Source organism: Suricata suricatta, chromosome 8, assembly GCF_006229205.1.
Source record: "Suricata suricatta isolate VVHF042 chromosome 8, meerkat_22Aug2017_6uvM2_HiC, whole genome shotgun sequence".
In the NCBI taxonomy this organism is placed as follows: Eukaryota; Metazoa; Chordata; class Mammalia; order Carnivora; family Herpestidae; genus Suricata; species Suricata suricatta.
This window is the reverse complement of record NC_043707.1, coordinates 141,039,402-141,060,452: the sequence shown is the minus strand read 5'-3', so window position 1 is coordinate 141,060,452 and position 21,051 is coordinate 141,039,402. Positions and strand designations below refer to the sequence as shown.

Genomic DNA, 21,051 nt, shown 5'->3' with positions numbered 1-21,051 from the left:
CCGTTTCCGGTGCGCCCGCCGGAAACGCCCGCCCGTGCGTTTGAGCCTCGGGATTGGACAGCCGGCAGCCAATGTTAGACTGCAGGGCGGTGGTCGCGGGCGGGGCTCCGGGGCCGCGGCAGCGGCTGCGGCTGCGGCGCAGGTGAACAGCTGCAGCACAGGTGAGTGGCGGGCGGCAGGCTCGGGCCCGAGGCAGGGGAACAGATGGCAACCGAACTGGACAGGGGGGCCTGGGCGTCCCCAGGGGACCAGGCGCGGGAGGGAGCGGCCGAGGACTCGGCTTCCGCGCCGCCCCGGACGCCGGGCTCTTGCTCAATCCCTGGGCCTCAGCTGGAGCGGGACTCCTAGGGCCCCCGTCTACCCGAGACCCGGGTCCCAGCCCGGCGCTACCTGGAGCTCCCTTCCTGAACGAAACTTGCAGAGCTTCCTGAACAGGGCCCTGCTCCTGCCGGTTGGGCCTGGGGTGCCAGGGTGGGTGCCCCCTTCTCGAGTGGGGGCCTTCAGCCTGCTGTCAGCCACAGAGCTGGGGTGCTCAGGCAGCTCTCCTGCCGAGACTTGACCTTGGGGCTGTGAGCTGACCCTGGGGAAGCTTTGGCGGTGCCCTGCATCACCTCCTCAGAGCTGGCAGGCTGCCTGCCCCGGCTGCACAGCCAGTGTCCTTCCTGTTGTTTCCAAGCTCTGAAAGACTCCCAACAGATCCTCTTGGCTGCTGGCTCAGGTTCTGGACAGGAAGGCCAGACCCACAGGATGTCTGGTGGCCAGGAAGGTAGCCCTGAAGGCTTCAGAGACCCTCTGCTCAGTGGACAGAAGACAGGCCCCGAGAGAGGGGAGGGGCGTGCCGGAAGTTTCTGGAGCACCACCTTCCGGAGGTGAGGCCAGGCACAGCAGTCTCCCATACCTGAAAACAGGGTGAGCTCACCTCTGGGGGCTTCGCCCAATGCCAAGCATGTGGCCCAACCCATGGGGCCTCCAGGGCCTCAGCAGCCACTAGGCCCCATCAGATGCTTTTGGCAGCCTGGGTGGTGGACAGGGCAGGACGTGCTGGCCCATTTCCTCAGAAATGAAGGACCAAGTCTTAGGACAGTGAGTTACCTGCCCCCAGAGTGGAAGACAGAACCTGCAAGGTCACCCGCATGTCTTGCCCTGGCTGGGGTTCTTGCCACAGCTTGGGCAGTCTGCCTCCCTAGCGGAGAAGCCCTGCAGGGCTCCCAGCACTTAGGGTGCAGGACCTCCAGGCCCAGTGAGGTGAGAGCTCATCCTGGATGGTGAGACGCAGCTGAGTCCCCAGGGACCATCAGAGCCCAACTGCAGAGGCCGGGTTACCGAGGACGCCCACTCAGTATGTGGGCAGTTGAATGATTATGGAGTAACTATATTAATGTAAGCAGAATCTAGGGCAGGACTTTGGCCTGGGGCACTTCCGGAAGTTTCCTTGTGGCTGTCTTCAGAGTGTAGAAGGACCTTTGGCCCAGCCGCCTTTTGTATGGGACCTGTACAGCTCCAGTAGGAAAAGATTGGTGTCTGTGTGTCTGGCAGTGCTGACCCTGCAGCCCCTGCTCTGGCTCTCGGGAAGGACACAGCCCACCTGGCCACCCCCCATGGCCCTCCACCTCACTCTACTGTCTTTTTCCATACTGCTCACCTCTTCTTACTTACCGTGTTGGAATTTTCTGGTTTTTTTCTGTCTGACACCCCCCCCCCCCCCGCCCCGAGAATGTTGCTCTGATAGGGCTGCTCATCTCATGGGAGAGTGGTTGGCTCTGGGCAGGGCCTCAGCAGGTGTTTCTCCAACTGGTAAAAACAGGTGCGCTCTAGTGAGAGAGACAAGCAAGAACACACGCTGTAGGTGAGACCCGCACGGTGGTGGGACAAACCTGAGCGACACGGCGGGGCCAGGCCAAGGGCAGCATCAGGTCACTGGGTTCGGGCTTGTGGCCCAAGCAGAGTGAAGCAAGCCCCAGGGGAGAAGGGGGCTGACGGGGGGATGGGTCCCACTGTGGGCTTTCATCAGGGGGCAGCGGGATCCCAGCTGTTGCTTTCTGACTGCTCCTACCCCCCACCCTGAAAGAATGGCTCAGGGAGTGAGCTGACTCGGGGAGACAACCGGCCAGCCTGATTCCCTGTGTTTCAGTGTGTATTGAAAAATGGGTGACTTGGAGTCGGACTTCAACCTGAAAGTCGTCTTAGTCAATTTCAAGCAGTGTCTCAACGAGGAGGAGGAGGTGCTGCTGGATCACTACCTTGCTGGCTGGAGGGGGCTGGTCAGGTACATTCGGGGCACGGCCTTGCAGGCCTCCACACGAACGTGGGGCCTTGCTGGCCACGCTTCCCCCGTGCTGGGCTGTGCACTGTGCACACCAGGCTCCTGCCTGCCCGGGGCCGCTCAGCTTTTCTCATTCGTCAGCTGGCTGGCAGCACTGAGCCTTACCACCCCGGCCTGCAGGTGGACGTGTACCCCAGGAGGTGGGGGGGAGGTCTCCCCTGCACCCCGGGCTGAATTCCTGCTTCTCTTCAAGCAGGTTCCTGAACAGCCTGGGTGCCATCTTCTCCTTCATCTCGAAGGATGTCACTGCAAAGCTGCAGATCATGGAGCGCCTGTGCAGCGGCCCACAGCGGGAGCACTACAGCAGCCTGCAGTCCATGGTGGCCTACGAGGTGGGCAACCAGCTGGTGGACCTGGAACGGCGTTCCCAACACCCCGACTCGGGCTGCCGGACGGTGCTTCGGCTGCACCGTGCCCTGCGCTGGCTGCAGCTCTTCCTGGAAGGTCTGCGTACCAGCCCCGAGGACGCACGTACTGCCGCGCTCTGCACCGACTCCTACAATGCCTCTCTAGCTGCCTACCACCCCTGGATCATCCGCCGGGCCGTCACCGTGGCCTTCTGTACGTTGCCCACACGCAAGGTCTTCCTGGAGGCCATGAACGTGGGGTCCCCAGAGCGGGCTGTGGAGATGCTGGGCGAGGCCCTGCCCTTCATCGAGCGCGTCTACAATGTCTCCCAAAGACTCTATGCCGAGCATTCCCTGCTGAACCTGCCCTGAGGGCACACAGGCGGGGCAGGGGTGGCCAGAGCCCATCAGGCCCACCATGGAGATTTGTGGGTGCCCCATTTCCCCCTACTAGCTGAGCTCCAGGCCCAGCAGAGCCCACCTAGGCTGTACTTCTAGGCTGCAGCACATGGGCTGTGACAGAAAAGGCGAGCCCTGGCCATCTGCTCCTCCCTTGTCTTGCTCTAGCCAAGGGCGTCTTTGCTTTACCCTCAACCAAGTTACATGTGTCTAATCAGGCCTCGTCCAGATGGGTAAAGTGCAGAAGGCAGGGAGGGTAAGGGCAGTATCAGTGTTCATGCAAAACCCTGGAAAGCTGCCCCTGCCTGTGAGCCAAGTCCACGACATGGGGCCAGGTCACAGGTCCCCACAATGCAGAGACTTCATCCTGCTTGCCAGCAAACTCACCCAGCAGGTGCTTATCCATCCCTGGCCCATCTCGGTGTCAGGCCCTGGGTGCAGTGTCTGTGCCCTGGTGCCCCGGGCCCCTCCACACAGGGCAGGCTGTCCCCAGGACAGGGATGGAACCCCTGGGCAGCAGTGGGCAGTGCGGGCTCTCTCCCTGCCCCTCACCTCCTTGCTAGCCAGGGTCCCACATGTCCTCAGCAGCAGCCGCCAGCAGCCCAAGCCCTGAGCGGAGGCCTGCCCTGCCTCTAGCTCTGCAGCCACCCTGATTCGGGGGTGTCCCCTGGGCAGCTCCGTGCGAGTCTGCACAGCACAGCTCCAAAGCTCTAGGGAGCCCACAACTCCACTGGTCCAGTGCTGGCCTCTCCCTCCCCACCATCCAACAAGATGCTGTGCTCCTCCCTCCCTGCCCCCTGCTGGCCCGTCCCCACAGAGCTCAGGAGACCCAGGGTGATACAGCACGCAGACAGAGCCTGCACCCTTTAGCCTAGCTCACAGGCCAGCTGTCATCAGGCACTTGGGGGCCCAGCGTCTCCTACTGGCTCTTCATTGTGATCTCAGGGCCCTCAATGCTGAGGGGACTGTATCCACCATACAGAGATGTGTATAAGTGTGAGCCCGCAGAGACCCTGGGAAAGTGTAATACAGGTGATGGGTTTTTGAACATCAATAAAGTCCACATGTACAGCAGGTGGCGCGCTTCGGGACGGGGGCTGTCTGCTGCGTCAAGCAGCTGCTTAGCTGAAGGGGGCCATGACCCCGTGGGGGCTGAGGCCCCACTGCCAGGCTCACAGGGCAGTGGCAACCATGGGGACCCGAGTCATGTCCTGGCCAGCAAGGGGCAGGGGGGTGCTACCATCTGTCCTTGTGCAGGCTTTAGTTTGGCCCCCCAAGTCCCTGCCGAGGTCCACATTATCCCCATTTTGTGGTTGAGAAAAGAGAATCACACAGGGCCTGGGTTGGAAGGGCAGGTCTGAGGCCAGCTACACGGCTCGTGGGGAGAAGAAAGACCTGCCGAGCCCGCAGCCTGTGGAGGGGAGCTTCCTCTTACCACAAAGTGGTTGGGACAGAGAGGACACATGTCAGACCCAAATAGTCGTGTCCAGCCCCACCTCCACCAGCTCTAGGTCTGCTGCGTCACCCTGTCCAGCACCGCCCTAGGCCTAGTTAGGACCACAGCACCATGTGGCGCCAGAGCCCGGGAGGATAGCCTGGGGTCCACGTGTGTGCACAAACGTGCAGGCCCCATGCACTGTATACGTGGAGTGCAACTGTGTGTGCGTTACGTGTGCAGCCGCAGCGCATCACCTGTGTGCTGCGCACCTGGATGTGCGTGTCCTGGGAGCGCCGCGCAGCAGGCCCTCCCCGGCAGGTGGCCGAGACCCGATCGCAGACTACCTCTGAACGTCTGCCAGGCCCCAGTCGGGGGGCGGGGGGGGCTCTCCCACTCCACTCCAGGGGCGTCAGTAGCCTCCCCCAGTTCCTCTGGTGCCTAATGGGCACATCCACCCGTGAGCCTGCTGTCGGGTGCCCAGAGGCTAAGTGGGAATGCTGGCAATCATCAGGGGCTCCCCTGCACACACCTGGTGCTAACCCAGCTTCAGAGGCCCATTTGGTTATGGTCTTTCCTCCCTCATTTGCATGCAGTGTTCTGCAGGCCTGACTGTGACCTTTTGTCCCCAGAGGAGGCACCTGCCATGTCAAGAGCTCAGGCTCAGTGTGGGCACAGCCAGGCTCAGGGGCCCCAAAGTTTCCAGGCCTCAGACCCCTAGCAGAGCAACGGCCCAGACTTTCAAGTTGCACTGATCCACCCTGGGGCCCTGCCCGCCCCAGCCACAGGGTGGAGACCAGACCGGCTGGCTGGCCGCTGGCCTCCTAGTTGGGCCGCTGAGCCTGCAGAGGGGCCCCCACCCCCGGCTGCTGACAGCCATCCCCAGGGCTGGAGACAGTGTACCTGCTCCTCGGGGCACTGGCACTTCCCACAGACAGCTGGAGACCCCAGAACCCTCTGGTAGAGACATCCTGAGTGCCCTCTCCCCACCTTCCAGCAATGGGGTGGGTGCAGAGGGGCTTGGGCACAGGTAGGTAACAAGATCATGGTCAGTGGTTGCTCATTCAGAGAGCCTGGTTGTGGCATCAGGATCAAAGAGTCCAGAGAGTGCCAACCTACAGGGCTGGGAATCGAGGGTGTCTCCAGGGGGCCCCTGGGCTCCGCAGGTGCAGACAGGCGAGGACTTTGCTAAGCAAATTCCCTGCCCACACCCTACCCCAATTCATTATAGCTGGGGCCCCCACCCTGTTCTCTCATTTGCCATCCTTGCCATGCCCAGCCTGGCTCTCCTGGGCCTTGCGGCTCTCTTGGGCCTCACGGCTCTCTTGGGCCGCGGGAAGGGTGCCCCACTGTGCTTGTCCCGGCAGCTCAGGATGCAAGGGGACTATGTGCTGGGCGGACTCTTCCCTCTGGGCTCAGTCGACGGTACAGATCTTGGTGACAGGCTGCAGCCCAATGCCACCGTGTGCACCAGGTAGGAATGCAGGGGGTGGGGAGCAAAGCTGGGAGTGGCTCGGGTCGGGGGCGCTCCTGAGGGGGGATGAGGCGTCGGCCACCCACAGCCCCTGTGGCCCCAGGTTCTCGTCTCTGGGCCTGCTCTGGGCACTGGCCATGAAGATGGCGGTGGAGGAGATCAACAACGGGTCCGCCCTGCTGCCTGGACTGCACCTGGGCTATGACCTCTATGACACGTGTTCAGAGCCCGTGGTGGCCATGAAGCCCAGCCTCATATTCATGGCCAAAGCAGGCAGCTGCAACATTGCCGCCTACTGCAATTACACCCAGTACCAGCCCCGCGTGCTGGCTGTCATCGGGCCCTACTCGTCCGAGCTCGCCCTCGTCACCAGCAAGTTCTTCAGCTTCTTCCTCGTGCCTCAGGTGCGCCCCCCACCTCTCCCAGTGCCACCCGCCCCCACTGGCCCTGCACATAGGAGCCCCCACATCAGGAGGTGCCTCCCGGCCTCCGCAGGTCAGCTACGGCGCCAGCACCGACCGGCTGAGCAACCGGGAGGTCTTCCCGTCCTTTTTCCGCACGGTGCCCAGCGACCAAGTGCAGGCGACGGCCATGGTGGAGCTGCTGCAGGAGCTTGGCTGGAACTGGGTGGCGGCAGTGGGCAGCGATGACGAGTATGGCCGGCAGGGCCTGAGCCTCTTCTCCAGCCTGGCCAACGCCAGGGGCATCTGCATTGCGCACGAGGGCCTGGTGCCGCTGCCGCACGGGGGCAGCCCGCGGCTGGGCACCGTGCAGAGCCTGCTGCACCAGGTGAACCAGAGCAGTGTGCAGGTGGTGGTGCTGTTCGCCTCTGCCCACGCCGCCCGCACCCTCTTCAGCTACAGCATCCGCGGCAAGCTCTCGCCCAAGGTGTGGGTAGCCAGCGAGGCCTGGCTGACCTCGGACCTGGTCATGACGCTGCCTGGCATGGCTGAAGTGGGCACTGTGCTCGGCTTCCTGCAGCAGGGCGCCCCGATCCCCGAGTTTCCAGCGTACGTGCAGACCCGCCTGGCCCTGGCTGCGGACCCCACCTTCTGCGCCTCGCTCGATGCCGAACAGCCGGGCCTGGAGGAGCACGTGGTGGGGCCGCGCTGCCCCCAGTGTGACCACATCACGCTAGAGAACGTGTCTGCGGGGCTGCTGCACCACCAGACCTTCGCTGCCTACGCGGCTGTGTACGCCGTGGCCCAGGCCCTTCACAACACGCTGCTGTGCGACGCCTCGGGCTGCCCCCCGCGAGAGCCTGTGCGGCCCTGGCAGGTAAGGGCGAGGAAGCCCCCGCACTCCGGAGAGTGGGATTTCGGTGGGGAATCTGGGCTCGTGGCAGCTCCTGGCCCGGCCGCACCCACCTGCTCCACCACACCCACCAGCTCCTAGAGAACATGTACAACATGAGCTTCCGTGCGCGCGGCCTGGTGCTGCGGTTCGATGCCAGCGGGAACGTGAACATGGCCTATGACCTGAAACTGTGGGTGTGGCGGGAGCTGACACCCGAGCTGCGCACCGTAGGCACCTTCAGTGGCCGTCTGGAGCTCTGGCGCTCCCAGATGCGCTGGCACACGCCGGGAAAGCAGGTGAGCGCTGGGTGGCAGGTCCCAGCTGCACAGCGGCTTTCCCCTCAGCCAGGAGCGAGCTCCGGACCCCGCCTGCGGGGTGGGGGTGGGGGGCAGCAGGGGACCGTCCGCAGGTCCGGGCGGGTGCACCCAGCCGAGCACTGCCCGAGCCCTGAGGGCCTATGCCAGCAGCCCGTGTCCCAGTGCTCCCGGCAGTGCAGGGAGGGCCAGGTGCGCCGCGTGAAGGGCTTCCACTCCTGCTGCTATGACTGCGTGGACTGCAAGGCAGGCAGCTACCAGCGCAACCCAGGTAAGCACCCCCCGAGGCTGAGTGGGGGCAGGGACCCACACCGTCTCACACCCTGGCACCAAGTCCAACCCTGAGGCCAGGGCAGGTGGGAGTGAGGCAGAGGAGCCTGTGTCCCTCCAGCGCCCCCTCTCTCCTCCCACACCACAGATGACCTCCTCTGCACCCAGTGTGACCAGGACCAGTGGTCCCCAGACCGGAGCACGCGCTGCTTCCCCCGCAAGCCCACGTTTCTGGCATGGGGGGAGCCGGCCGTGCTGGCGCTGCTCATGCTGCTGGCTCTGGCGCTGGGCCTGGTGCTGGCGGCCCTGGGGCTCTTCATCTGGCACCGGGACAGCCCGCTGGTTCGGGCCTCAGGTGGGCCGCGGGCCTGCTTCGGCCTGGCCTGCCTGGGCCTTGTCTGCCTCAGTGTGCTCCTGTTCCCTGGCAAGCCAGGCCCTGCCAGCTGCCTGGCCCAGCAGCCGCTGCTCCACCTCCCACTCACTGGCTGCCTGAGCACACTCTTCCTGCAAGCGGCCGAGATATTTGTGGGGTCAGAGCTGCCACCAAGCTGGGCTGATGAGCTGCGTGGCCGCCTGCGGGGATTCTGGGCCTGGCTACTGGTGCTGCTTGCTATGCTGGCAGAAGCCACATTGTGTGCCTGGTACCTGGTGGCCTTCCCGCCAGAGGTGGTGACAGACTGGTGGCTGCTGCCCACAGAGGCGCTGGTGCACTGCCGGGTGCGCTCCTGGATTAGCTTTGGCCTAGTGCATGCCACTAATGCCATGCTGGCCTTCCTCTGCTTCCTGGGCACCTTCCTGGTGCAGAGCCAGCCAGGCCGCTACAACGGCGCCCGTGGCCTCACTTTCGCCATGCTGGCCTACTTCATCACCTGGATCTCCTTTGTGCCCCTCTTTGCCAATGTGCACGTGGTCCACCAGCCCGCCGTGCAGATGGGCACCATCCTTCTCTGTGCCCTGGGTATCCTGGTCACCTTCCACCTGCCCAAGTGCTACCTGCTGCTGCAGCAGCCAGAGCTCAACACCCCTGAGTTCTTCCTGGGAGACAATACCAGAGGACAGAGCAGCAGTGAGGGGCAGGGGAGGGGAGACTCGAGGCAAAAACAAGTGACCCCAGATTCAGTGACCTCACCACAGTGAACCTAGACTTAGTTGAGATGACCCCAACCAAGTTGTTATGAAGCAACCCAGGCAGTACCCCAACTGCCGAGACCACCCCCAGTTCTAGGTCCTGATGGCAGGCTGACTGCTGACCTGGATGTCACCAGTGACCCTGGGGCCTGCAGCATTCGTGAAGGGCCTCAGCACCCGCCTGGGGCCACAGAAAGGCTCTGCCCCATCTCAGTCAAGCCCTGGCCAGGGCCTACCTAGGCGATGCAGCCCCACTGTTCCAGAATAAATCCCATGAAAGTTTCCTTGGGGCTCCTGTAGCTCAGGCCAAGAGCCCCTAGCCAGACCATCTAAAGGCCAAGCTGGGTGTCACTTGTCTGGCCAGGCCCAGCCTGGAGACCCCAGCCAACACCCTCTCCGAGCATCACAGGGGTGGGAGGCCGGTGGGTGGGCTGGAGCTGTGCTGCCTCCTCCGCAGGAGCATGTGATCCACCATGGGTCCCAGGGTGGCGCAGGAACAGTGCACAGGGCAGAACCCCACTTAGTGGGTGAGGGAGACACCCAACTTCGGTCCCCTCTCTGGCCCAACCCCAGCAGGGAAAATGGGGTCAGCTGCCACCAGCACCGTGGACAAAGTCCAGGTGGGGGGGGGGGGGGAAGAGGGGGTCAGCACCAAGGCCAGCACCCATGACCAAGACCCCTGGAGCCAGAAGCCAGCACCACGGACAGAAGACCAGCCGCCTGGACCCTGCTGGCAGCCAGCACCGAGGACAGAGCCTTGCGGACGGTGGGGAACCCAGAGGGCAGCACCTGGCCAGTCCTGGGTCAGCTCTTATCCAGGTCCTGGGCAGGCTGGACAAGTTTCCTGAGGTAGCCCAGCAGGAGAGAAGAGACACAGTTCACACATCAGTCCCATAAAATTAAATGCTTTTTAGTCTTTAAAATAGCATTTACACAGAAGCAGCTCTATTAACTATCTGGACGGACACTCTGACTTGATACAGTATCTACAGCGCAGATGTGTGCAGGCCAGAAATGCCAGGAAGGAAGCGGTGTGAGTGGGTGGGCAGTCACCCGAGAACAGCAAGGAAGGGTGGGCTGCCTACCCCCTCTCCCCCAGACCCTGCCCCTGCAGCAGCTGCGTGCATCCGTGCCCCTGCCCCTCGGGGTCACATCCCCACCACTGCCAGCTCAAACACATGCCTCTCCTGTCTCTCCCTCACCAACCGGCCCACTTTCAGACACACCCTGTGTCCCTGCATTCAGTCTGAGTCCAAGGAGGGGAGGCGGTGTGGGGCAGCTGACCTGGCCACTACCTTCCCCAGTGGACACAGGCCAGACAATAAATAAATAAATTAGATCCCTACCCTGGGCATCCACAGAGGAGCCCGGGGGCTCTGATTCCACCTTTGAGAGGGCCAACCCAGCCCAGGGAGAGGCGGGGAGGGGCGGGCTGTGACCTGGGCCAACAGGGGGCCCCGGCCCAGCAGCTACTTCTCAGCTTAGCCTGAAGCCCAGGGCACGGCTCTATGGGCGAGCGGGAGCCCAGAGGTGCTCCAAGGGCACCGAGAGACGGGGGCTCCCCACCAGGATCTGCGTGGACACAAGCCACCCGGAACAGGGATGCACGGGTGGCCGAGTCCAGATCATGGCAGTCTGGGCTGCCCTCTGCCCATCCCCCCATCCCACTTCCACTCTCTGTCCAGGCCTGGGCCCCACAACATGGCCCCTGTGTGCACGAAAGCACAGGCTGGCTTGAGGCAGGCCAGCCACCAATAAGGCAAGCCCACGCAAGCTCCGGAGGCAGGGCCCATGCAGGAATGGCCAGGACCACTGGCTCCCCCACCACAGGGCCCAGCTGAAGGCACTCTCTCCTCAGTCACATGATGTCAACAAAAAATTCACAGGGGTTTCCCATGGCCTTCTGGAAGGACTGGCGGCTGCCCGTCAGCTCTGGGGGAACAGCAGCCAGCTCCCGGATGGGCGGCCCCCCAGGCGGCCCCCCCACTGCTGAGTATGCTTTTGTCAGGGGGTACAGCGGGGGGAGCCCCGGGGCGGCAGCCGAGGCCTGGCTGTGCGGGCTGCTGCCCCGGCTGAGCTGACTAGCTGGACGCTCCCTCCAGCTGCTGCCAGCCACCCCGCTCGGTGCTGCGTGGTCCGACTCACTGCCACTGCCTCCAGCTCCAGCCGCCCGGTGCTCCTTTTCGAGGCCCAGTGCCCGCCGGCTGCTGCCACCGGCGCTCCGGGTGGACCCACTGCTTTTGCTTCCTGGAGTCAAGGAGCGGAGGGAGGAACGAGACAGTGTGAGGCCCTGCCAATTCCAGGCCCCCGGGGCAGAGCCTTGTGGTCTCGGGGTGGGGGGGGGGGCAGCCATGCAGACAGGAGGGCAGGCCGGCCCCTCTCAGAGAAACCAGAGCAGCGGCAGCAGCTTGGGGCAAGGGAGTGGGGGTGGGGTGGCGCGCAGGGCGAGCGGTGGCAGGCAGGGACACTCCGGGGCCCGCTCGGTGCCTCCATCTCACCCCGACGCCTGATCTTGCAGCTGAGAACCTGAGGCACCAGTGAGGCCCTGTGTGCCTGGTGCTCCCGTCGGCCATCCTGGGCCCCCCCCCCCCACAAAGACCCGCCTTCCGTCCAGCCCCAAGGCTCTGGCCAGCTACTCAGCTCAGCCCCGGTCCCGGGCTCCCAGGAAGAGCGGGGAGCCTGAGAAGGCCAGCTGGCTGGGAACATGCCGAGAGGGACGCCGGGCAGGACCCTGGCTTACCGGCCCGGAGGGTCCGCTTCGCTAGTCCTTCAGTCTAAGGCTTGCTCAGCACAAAGCAAGGGATAGCATGAGTCACACAGCAGGCCTGGCCAGGCCCCCCCCCCATCCCCGTCCCCGCCCACAGGGGCATGCTGCCACCAGCTGGGCCTATCCGGGTCCGCAGGCTGCCGGCACAGCGTTCCCCTGGGCACCACTGCCCTAGACCTGCTCTCCTCTCTCTCCCACCCTTTTTTGAATCTACTGGGCTGCTGCCTGACCTCCCTCTCCTGCCTCAGTGGCACTTGAGCGCCTCAGGCCACTCCTCCAACAAGCCCCTCCTTAGCTCTCCACACATCCCAGAGTAGACGTGCAATTGTCTGTGAAAGCGCCCCCTCTGGCCCCCTGCTGGGCTGCAGGGGCAGGGGAGGTGGGGGTGTGTGGGGAGGTGTCTGTCCTCCACTGCGTCCTGGGGTCCCTCCACCGCCCTCTTCCATGTCATCTCCCGGCCTTTTGCTTCGGCCACACCTGGACCACAGCCCCTCCTGCACACACACAACCACTGAAGTCTGCGGGGTTCACCCAGTCCCGCTCAGCCACTCACCCCTTCCAGAAGGAGCGCACCCAGGGCCTCAACACAGAGCAGGCGGGAGCGCACAGGGCAAAGGGGAGCGGGCACACAGGGTGGAGCCAGGCAGCGGGGACAGCAGGGAGCCGGGTGCCCAGCAGGTTCTCACCTTCACTCTGCTGACTGCCAGCACTGCCGCTGCCGTAGCTGAAGCCAGGGTCCTGGTACGCGGGCGGGAAGCAGGGCGGGGGGCCCGGGTACTGGTAGGGGTAGCCCTGACTCAGGGGCCAGGGGGCAGCGGGATGGGGCAGTGGGGCCAGCGTGTCCTGATCCGAGGCCCCACTGGAACCACTGTTGAGGTTCAGGGCTGCGAGATCTGGCGGGAGGGGAGGGTGGGTGAGGGCGGGCTGGGCAGGCCCTCCGGGGACCCCCTGCCCCGCAGCCCCTCGCTCACTGCTGCACAGGTCCCCGAAGACGTAGTAGCACTGCTCTGAGAAGGTGATCTTGTTCACGGTGTGCCGCAGGAAGCCACGCTTCAGCATGCTGCTGGCGTACTTGCGGGCCTCCCGCCGCTCCTTGAAGCCCTCCACGTGCGTGTACAGCCAGTCCACCACGTCCGCCCCTGGCCCGCGGCATGCGTCAGGGCACAGAGCGTGGGGGTGCTGACCCTGCCCGCCCGGAGCCGGCCCCGCGGGGACCCCTCACCAATGACAGCATTGGCGATGGTGATCTTGAGCCACATGCGGTCCCTGATCTCCAGGCCTGAGTCCGGCAGCTGCATGACACGCACCACGGCACCCATGTCACTCTTCACGGTCAGCGGCGCCTCCTCCAGTTCTGCAAGGCACGGCCCCCTCTTCAGCCCTGAGCAGCTGAGGGCAGGGGAAGGGCTTGGGGTGCACCCCAGGCCCCACTGCTGAACCCCATCTCAGAGATCAGGCTCTGGGTAGGGTCTCTGGTCACAGAGCCCAGACTGTGAGGCTGTCTAGTGACTGTGGGACCCACGCCGACCACAGGATGGCGCTCCCCAGGGGTGGGGAGCAGGTGTGCGCTGGGGAGATTCAATCTTTGTCTCCTACCCCTGCAGATGCTTCATCAGGCTCTGGGGCCCAAACCTGGGTGAGGCCACCCCCACCCTGCAAGCCAGACCCCCAAGGGGAGAGAGCAGGCCTCCCCACCACCCCCTCCCGCCACTCCTCCGCTAGCTCAGGGCCGTTAGTCGTGTTAGCTGCAGGAAAGCAGACGGGGTCGCACCCATGCGCTGCCTCCCCATCCCTGCCAAGACAGAGCCCTGGGCAGGGAGCACAGGGCTGGCCTGGCTCCTCTTGGCACCTTTCCACCCACCACACACAGCAAACCGGCAAAACGGTGCGCATAAGGGCACACACGTGTGTCAGCGCAGGGTCAGACACACGTGTCAGCAGGGTCCCTGGCAGAACGGCCCCCAGGCGTGACTGTGCTGAGTGGGCACTTCACATGGGTCCCTCACCCTGGTGCCTCAGGTCCCTGCTCTCCTGAGCTGCCACTTACGCGGAGCGCCGGGCACAGAGCTGGTTAGTGAGGAGGAGCTGGTGCGCGTGACGGCGCTGGAGCAGGGGCTCGTACCGTAGCGGGGCAGGGCTCCGGTCAGCGCCGCCGTGTGGGACAGCCAGGCGGCAGGGTCGATGGGCCGAACTGGGTCAGCTGGGTGGCCGCCATGGGGTAACAGACGGATGGACAAACGCGCGGATGGGTGTAGAAAACACACCGGAGCACAGGGGCACAGAGGAAAGGCCCTTCAGGCTGGGTGAGCCCCCTCCCCCCGCTCCCCTGTCAGCCCTGGGGGGTCGCTCACCCCGAGGGATGGTGAAGTAGCTCCGGGGGGTCGGGTCCCAGCACTTGGCCACCGTGAGGCTGATGGGCCTGTGGGGTGGGGCAGGTCACCCAGGGAAGGCCCCGTGTGGGCCCCCCAGCACGCCACCTGCCCGCCCCGCACCTCACCCCGTCTGGGACACGATCTCCCGCAGCACCCGCACAGCGTCGTCGTTGCTCATGCTCTCAAAGTTGATGTCATTCACCTGGAGGGCAGGGAGGGGCTCAGCGTGGGGGGTGGGGGTGCTGACCTCTCTGCCCCCAGCGGCTCCCCGCGGCCCCGCACCTGCAGCAGCATGTCCCCCGGCTCGATGCGGCCGTCGGCAGCCACAGCCCCGCCCTTCATGATGGAGCCGATGTAGATGCCGCCGTCTCCTCGGTCATTGCTCTGCCCCACGATGCTGATGCCCAGGAAGTGGTGCCTCTCTGCAGGGGCAAGGGGTGAGCGGGTGCCTGCTCATGGGGCCCAGCCCGCCCAGGCACCCCGCACCCCACAGGGGAGGGGCCCCGCTGAGGCCTCACCCATGTTGAGCGTGACGGTGATGATGTTCAGGGACATGGTAGAGTCCGTGATGCTGCTAAAGGAAGAGGCCTGCGGAGCGACATGAGTGAGGGGTGCGGGTGGGGCTTCGGGAGGGCAGACCCCACCCAGCGCTGGCCTGCCACCTACGCGGTCTGCCTGTCGCAGGCGCTGCTTCCGCCGCCGGCGCTTGTGTTTCCGAATGAGCCGGGAGGAGGTGCTCTGCTCCGTGGAGCTGCTCAGTCTGGGGGGCAGGAGGGGGCATGAAGGTCAGGGGCCAGGCCACATGCTGCAGGGATGAGGCGGGGTGCGGAGAACAGGGTGCCCCCCAACACACACGGGGCAGGGATTGGAGGTGATGGGTGTTGGGTCCTGCTCTCCACCTTAACCAGGCCGATTGTGGGAGACACGGGGATGGGGTACAGTTTGCTCAGAAGACTCAGCCCCTGGTTGTACACACCCCTACACACACACACACACACACACACACACACACACACACGGCGCACAGCCCCCACACCTGCATGCACACCCCTACACATACGACATGCACCCCCACACCTGCATGCACACCCCTACACACACACACACACACACAGCACGCACACCTTCCACACGTGTGCAGAGCACTTCTCTCAGGCAAAATGGAGACACAGACACTACCAGCACGTTCGTGCACATACACCTGTAACACTCACCTAAACACATGCCCATTCACATGCACGTGCCCACGCAATCAAGCACACACCCGGGGTCACACACGCTCATGCACACATGGACACACCTGTGCACACCTGCACCCCCACACAGGATGTGACTGCACACACAAACCTGTTCACACACATACACCCATGCGCACATGCCCACACTACCCTGTGTGCGTCTGTACACATGCCCCTCTATGCACACTTGTTCCACACCTACACACATCCATACTTGTGCATACCCATTATGCGCCTATAAGCACATGCCCCCACACACACATTCCCACACATACACACACCTATAACACACCCGTGCACACCTATCTGTATGCACACCCACACACCGGCTTGTGTTGTCATCCTCGTCTGAGTCGATGAAGCTGCTGGATTCAAGTTCACTGCTCAGCACGGTGGACGCGCTGTCAGGGGGCAGCCCCAGGTCCCGCCGCCGGTCCCCCCTTGGGTGCCCATTGGTCCGGCCAGCTGCGGGGAGAGCAAGCAGGGGAGCTGGCCATGGGGTCCCTCGTGTCACCTCGAGCACCAGCTTAACTAGGAGCTGGCAGATCACTGTGGGACTGCAGGGGGGCAAGATCAGTGGGGTCCTGTGCACACAGGCCTAGGGTCTCTACCCAGGAACCCCCAGTGGTTGGGTGCAGTTAACTGGGAGCAGGCAGGGACATGGGGTGCACCATGGGGACCCAGGGATGTCTGGGGTGTGGCCTTGTTACCCTCTTCACGGTTCCGGCGTCGGGCTCGCTCCCGCCGGTGGCTGACCATGGACTCCGTGCCGGTCTCGTTGTCCATCCCATCACGGCTGCTGGCTACATTGGGGCTGCGCCCACAAGAGGGTGTGGGCCAGGGCAGGCTGTACCCGAATGCCCTCCCAGCTCCTTTCCCCTTCTCCCACCCACCTAGATGGGGCCTCTCTGCCTGCCCCTCATCCGCTGACCCGTTTCTACTGCCCATGGGTCCCTGGTCAGCTGCCCCTCCTCCCGACAGGTCTGGCAGGCAGCAGGCCCCTCAGGACCACCCACCCACAGTCCTTACTGGAAAGAGGGGGGCCGGGAATCCCCAATGCCGCCTGTCCTCTCGAGAGGCGGGGGCAGGTCTGTGTGGCCGTCGGTGCTCTGAGACCCTGCGTCCGAGTGTGCGCCCTCAGCCAGGACCAGCTGTGGAGGAGAGCGATGGCTCAGGGACGCCCACCGGCCTGTGGGGCCCACCCCCAACCCCAACATGGGTTCACCCAAGCCCAGCCCCCACCCTAGCCTAGCATCCTCTGCCAACATCCCCTGGACTCACCCAGGAGACCACGCGGCCGTTGAAGCAGGGCAGCTTGGCATTATCGTCAGAGATCTCCTCCTTCACCACCCTGTGGGCAGACACGGCCATGAGGCCGCCTGCATGAGGGCCTGCGGGCACGCGTGCAACTCTGGAGGTGAGCCCTCCCCACGCTCTTGTCCACGGTGGGTGCCCGCCCAGGGCATGCAGCCCCATGCCCAGATGTAGTGTGTGTGGACGCCCCTACCCAACATGCTCCCTTCTGGGGGACCCCTCCCTGCTGGCAAGCCTTAGCAGCCACAATGCCCAGGTCTAGACGCTGCCCCTGGTCAGGGAGGTTTAGGGATAAGGAAGGTACCCAGGCAGGACACAGGACCAGAGCAGTGCTAACTGGGAGGGAAGCCTGCAACTCTGTGGTCAGACACAGGTGCCGGGGGTGGGGGGGCAGTCGGGTGTCCGATTCAAGGGGCTGAGAACAGCAGCCGGCACAGGTCACGGGGGCAGCTCGGGGGGGGGGGGGGGGGGGGCAGAGCAGGCAGTGGTTGTGGCCCAGACGCACCCCCAGGGATCAGGTCAGGCAGGGTCAGGCCTGCAGCAGGAGGTACCCCTATGCCCTACTCCCTGGAGCCCAACCCTGCCCAACACAGTGAGATTTCCACATCCGGGACTTGGGCCCGGTGGAGAAACGGGAGCCAGAACAGGCAGGAAGCAGTCTTGTGACCTGCTGAGCCCGGACACCTGGACTCTGCTAGTCCTGGGCAGTCACAGGTGGCAGGAGGTCCCCACAGAGCCGGCACCCCATGCTCCCCCCAGGGAGCAAGGCCCAAGTCCACTGTCCAATACCCCAGGCCTCGGAAGACAGAAGAAACACGGCCAGCATGGGCAGGATGGGGCACCCTGCCAGGGTCAGCCGCACAGGCGACGATGAGGTGGGCACCCCAGTGGGAGCAGACGCCATGTCTGTGCCCCAGCAGCACATCCCACAGCCCTAGAGTGGAGCTTCCAGGGGAAGCCATGATGGGGCCCCGAGCTCAGCAGACGCCACGTGCCAGGCTGACACCACAGGAAGACCTAAGGTGGCCTAGGGACACCTGGGGCTCTGCCGGCTACAGCCAGCAGACAGAGCCCTGGAGCAAGCCCTCCTGGGAGCCCAGCAGGCTGAGAGTGTGGTCTCTGAGTGAGTGCAGCAACAGAGACTTGGGAGGGATCTGATTCCTGTCTCACAGCCCAGGTGGCCCAGCCTCCCCTGCCATTCCCAAGCCCCCCGCCCTTTCTGACTCAGCCCCCCCCCCCCAGGCAGATGAGTGCCCCAGCCCCCACATCACAGGGCCTGCCTGGCTCCTCGAGGGGCAGACATGCCAGAAGCACCTCAGGTCCCTACTGCCCACCTGGCCAGGGCCTTCAGATTCCAGATGACCAGCCAGCTAGGGCTGCCCCCTACCCCTGTATAGATGCTCCAGGGCCCAGAGTCCCTGCTTCCCTGCCCGCCCCCCAGCCTGAGGAACCCAAGCCTTCCAACCAGCACAACAGAGCATCCTGACCTCCACCTGAGGCCTGGGGCACTGGGGGAGAGCGCAGGCCCCCACCCAGCGAGCCCAAGACACCTGGGGTGGGGCAAGGGACACCAGAGCGCCCAGGACAAGGCACAGGCACTCTCTCCAGGATGCATGATGCTGCCCACCCCTGGCCAGCATGATCTCTGGGTGCTCCAAGGCAGAGACAAGGGCAGGAGAGGCCTCCTTGGAGCTGGGGGGAAACGCCTCCAAGCAATGCTGAGGCTCCCTCCTGGGCCGGGCCTCACCAGGTGGAAGAGCAGACCTCAGGAGCAGTCTCCACAGACCCCCAGGCGTGGGCAGCCAGGGGCACCCCCCACTGGTATCATGCCCTCAACCTCACAATTCCTGGCGAGGTCCCGATTAACCTCAAACTTGTGGCCATCCGGCCCCGCCTGCCGCCCCCGCAGACTCGCCCTGGCGAGGAATCTGCACAGAGCAGGGCCCTCAGAACCGGGCACAGCCATGGGCCCAGGAGGACCTCCAGTGCTCCCAGAGGCCACACCATGACACAGACCAGCCCTTCCCAGTGGGCTAGCCACAAATGTGTGCCCAGAGGCACAGGGTCCCCCAACCAGACCTCCCCACCATGGAGCAGGACGATGACAGAGTCAGCTAGCACACAGCAGGGGAGGCCTCCAAGAGTCCCCTCGTGACCCATGAGTCAGGGATCCTCAGCCCCCACCTTGCCTTCATCTGCCCCCCCACCTCTTGATCCTAGAGCTCCCCCAAGCTCAGCTCTGCAGGCTCCAGGGCAAGGGGGGCCCAGTCCTCTGCACCCTGGACTCTCCCGACACCACTGAAGATACAGACCAGCTGTGGAGGGCAGAGTGGGCATTCACCCAGGCAGTTGGGTCAGGCCCAGGCCCACCCCCTGCCCCAGAGACCTCACACAGCCCACAGGCAGGTGGCTTTAGCTACCGGAGCTCCTGGCCCAGAGATGGAGAGGCCAGGGCCACTGCCAGACAGATGAACTAAGTGCCAAGTCCAGCCAGGCCTGGAATCAGCAAGGCAGCCCTGGCAGCAAGGGAACTTCAACGTGTGCCTCACAGTCTAAAAGCCAGGCCCACACCCTTCCCTGCACACAGCTCACCAAAGCCAAAGCTTGGCACCTCTGGGCCAGCCCACCATAGGCCCAGAGACCTTCCCCGGCTCTGCTGGGTCAGAATAGCTGTGATCTTCATGGGAAAAGTGGGATGTGAACGCAGGAATCCCCACCTGCTTGGCCAAAAATGAGAGTGGGACCCGGCCCGGAGCCATGGCCGCGGCCACGACTCAGACTCCCCCTTCCCTCACTAGGTGGCCAGCTGTGGCCAGAACAGAGGCTTTGGGAACTCAGGGCCTGGCCCACAGTGGGATGGGAGGTTGGGGCAGGAAGCCCAGACTCACCAGCGTGTTCCTCACAGCCCCTGATGCCAGGCTACCCCTCTCATGGTGGGGCCACTGCCCCAGCCCAGCCAGGGCTGCCAAGAACACACCCTCACTCTCTGCCTCTCGCCGGTAGTGGTGGTGCCCAAGAGAGTCTAGTTGTCCGAATGTACCTAAGGGCCCCCTGAGAACCAGAACGGCCCCAGCTAGACCTGCCCTGGGACTGCCCGGTGTCCATGCAAACCAGAAATCCAGGAAATGACCTCAATGTCAAAGTCCCAAGACACAGTCGAACACAAGGCCACAGACTGCCTGAGAGCGGCCAGGCACACCTGCTTAGCCCATGAGGCCTCTGAATACCCCACCCCCCAGCACGGCTAAGCTGGGGACTCAGGTTACCCGTGGCTGTGCTGGGTCAGGTCTCGGATAAAGCTTCAAGTGGACAGCCAGCCTCCTGCTCAGAGTTCCAGAGGCCCAGCCCAGTGCAAGCGGGAAATCCCCTCACCCAAGACAGCCCTCACTAAGGCTGAACATAGAGACACTGACCCAGAGGCGGCCCAGAGTCAGTAGATGGCCTAGGCTGCTCCCAGGAACCCAAATACTACGTAGCTCAACAGGGATAGAGACCCAGCAACCCGCAACCCTCAGGCAGGGGCAGGTGGAGGGACAATCCAGGGTCCCCAGTGATCCTTGATTTCTGTCTTATCCTCAGCACCCTGGAGAAGGGGTCCAGAGAGAGGCTGCCTTGAGCCTCTGGAAACTTGTGCAGACCCCAACAGACTGCTCTGTGTCCTAGAGCACCTTATTTTCCCCTACGCTAACTACAGGGGGCCTACTGGGCGCTGGGATTCTGCCCCCTCCTACCCTCCCCTTCCTCTGACCCCAGGCCCCGTGAATCACAAGCTCTCCAGGCCAGCCCTGAACACCTGCCTTCCACCGAAGGGGGGCAGTGGGATCCTGAGTCTGACAAGTGCCAAGGTATGACTTCAGCTCACCCTGGGTCACAGACCTTGACCATTCTCAAGTCAAACACACTCAGGCACACAGGCCCAGTCCCAGAGTGGGGGAGAGAAACGAAGATCCTCTCCTGCACACCAGCCAGCGCTCTCGGGCTCCCGCACAGGCAGTCAGGGACAGCCATTCGTTCCCAGCTCAGGCCACAGTCAGGTGGGACGCACAGCAACCCCGGGGAGCGGAGGCACGGCCCCAGTCACAGTCCCAAGATTCCCCAAGGCCCTGCCCAGGCGCAGACAGGTGCGGACACCCGTCCTGGAGCACAGGCCCCCACAGCCCACTGACCCGAAGTCCTGGTCCATGGACTTGAAGAAGAATTTGTAAGCGTGCACGGGCCGGTTGCTGAGCACATTCTTGAAGTCGGCCAGCGTGACGCGCTCGGGCGCCACGGGCAGCTTGACCAGGTACGGCGTCTCCTCCTCATCCATGTGATAGATGATCTTGGTCTCCGCCATGGCGCGGCGGCGGCGCGGGGCCCGCGCGGCGCTCCCGG

General features: G+C 64.1%; 3 protein-coding genes across 14 annotated transcripts; 2 read left to right on the top strand and 1 right to left on the bottom strand.

Annotated features, from left to right (window-relative positions):
* Positions 1–67: 67 nt before the first annotated feature.
* Positions 68–4,143, top strand: CPTP (ceramide-1-phosphate transfer protein). Of its 8 annotated transcripts, XM_029946285.1 has the most exons (5): positions 93–161; positions 677–869; positions 1,805–1,846; positions 2,132–2,266; positions 2,517–4,143. In XM_029946285.1, the coding sequence occupies exons 4-5, from the start codon at positions 2,145–2,147 to the stop codon at positions 3,040–3,042; spliced, it is 648 nt and encodes a 215-aa protein (XP_029802145.1). In that variant the 5' UTR covers positions 93–161; positions 677–869; positions 1,805–1,846; positions 2,132–2,144; the 3' UTR covers positions 3,043–4,143. The 8 variants fall into 8 exon arrangements, with proteins under 8 accessions (XP_029802144.1, XP_029802147.1, XP_029802145.1 ...); XM_029946284.1 differs by lacking the exon at positions 1,805–1,846 and having other exon boundaries at positions 68–161; positions 719–869; XM_029946286.1 differs by lacking the exon at positions 1,805–1,846 and having other exon boundaries at positions 677–909.
* A 1,632-nt stretch (positions 4,144–5,775) lies between these two features.
* On the top strand, positions 5,776–9,595 carry TAS1R3 (taste 1 receptor member 3). The gene is made up of 6 exons (XM_029947157.1): positions 5,776–5,978; positions 6,082–6,382; positions 6,474–7,256; positions 7,367–7,570; positions 7,739–7,859; positions 8,007–9,595. Exons 1-6 carry the CDS (start codon positions 5,776–5,778, stop codon positions 8,993–8,995), a joined length of 2,601 nt encoding a protein of 866 aa, XP_029803017.1. The 3' UTR covers positions 8,996–9,595.
* A 280-nt stretch (positions 9,596–9,875) lies between these two features.
* DVL1 (dishevelled segment polarity protein 1) lies at positions 9,876–21,045 on the bottom strand. 5 transcript variants are annotated; one of them, XM_029947163.1, is made up of 16 exons: positions 20,844–21,045; positions 16,645–16,714; positions 16,393–16,514; positions 16,074–16,177; positions 15,690–15,828; positions 14,792–14,885; positions 14,644–14,713; positions 14,408–14,547; positions 14,251–14,327; positions 14,105–14,172; positions 13,801–13,953; positions 12,976–13,107; positions 12,725–12,892; positions 12,440–12,646; positions 11,727–11,766; positions 11,146–11,233 (listed from the first exon to the last, which is right to left on the bottom strand). In XM_029947163.1, exons 1-15 carry the CDS (start codon positions 21,011–21,013, stop codon positions 11,756–11,758), a joined length of 1,725 nt encoding a protein of 574 aa, XP_029803023.1. In that variant the 5' UTR covers positions 21,014–21,045; the 3' UTR covers positions 11,146–11,233; positions 11,727–11,755. The 5 variants fall into 5 exon arrangements, with proteins under 5 accessions (XP_029803021.1, XP_029803022.1, XP_029803018.1 ...); XM_029947161.1 differs by lacking the exon at positions 11,727–11,766 and having other exon boundaries at positions 9,876–11,233; XM_029947162.1 differs by lacking the exon at positions 11,727–11,766 and having other exon boundaries at positions 9,876–11,233; positions 13,876–13,953.
* Positions 21,046–21,051: the final 6 nt, after the last annotated feature.

Coding starts and splice junctions, on each gene's coding strand:
- CPTP (XM_029946284.1), top strand. CDS start 2,145: ATGGGTGACTTGGAGTCGGACTTCAACCTGAAAGTCGTCTTAGTCAAT. Junction 2,267..2,516: donor GGCTGGAGGGGGCTGGTCAG/GTACATTCGGGG, acceptor CTTCTCTTCAAG/CAGGTTCCTGAACAGCCTGG.
- TAS1R3 (XM_029947157.1), top strand. CDS start 5,776: ATGCCCAGCCTGGCTCTCCTGGGCCTTGCGGCTCTCTTGGGCCTCACG. Junction 5,979..6,081: donor AATGCCACCGTGTGCACCAG/GTAGGAATGCAG, acceptor CTGTGGCCCCAG/GTTCTCGTCTCTGGGCCTGC. Junction 7,571..7,738: donor GGCACACGCCGGGAAAGCAG/GTGAGCGCTGGG, acceptor GGCCTATGCCAG/CAGCCCGTGTCCCAGTGCTC.
- DVL1 (XM_029947158.1), bottom strand. CDS start 21,013: ATGGCGGAGACCAAGATCATCTATCACATGGATGAGGAGGAGACGCCG. Junction 13,108..13,800: donor CTCTGTGCCCGGCGCTCCGC/GTAAGTGGCAGC, acceptor CGTGCCTTGCAG/AACTGGAGGAGGCGCCGCTG. Junction 12,893..12,975: donor CATCGCCAATGCTGTCATTG/GTGAGGGGTCCC, acceptor GCCGCGGGCCAG/GGGCGGACGTGGTGGACTGG.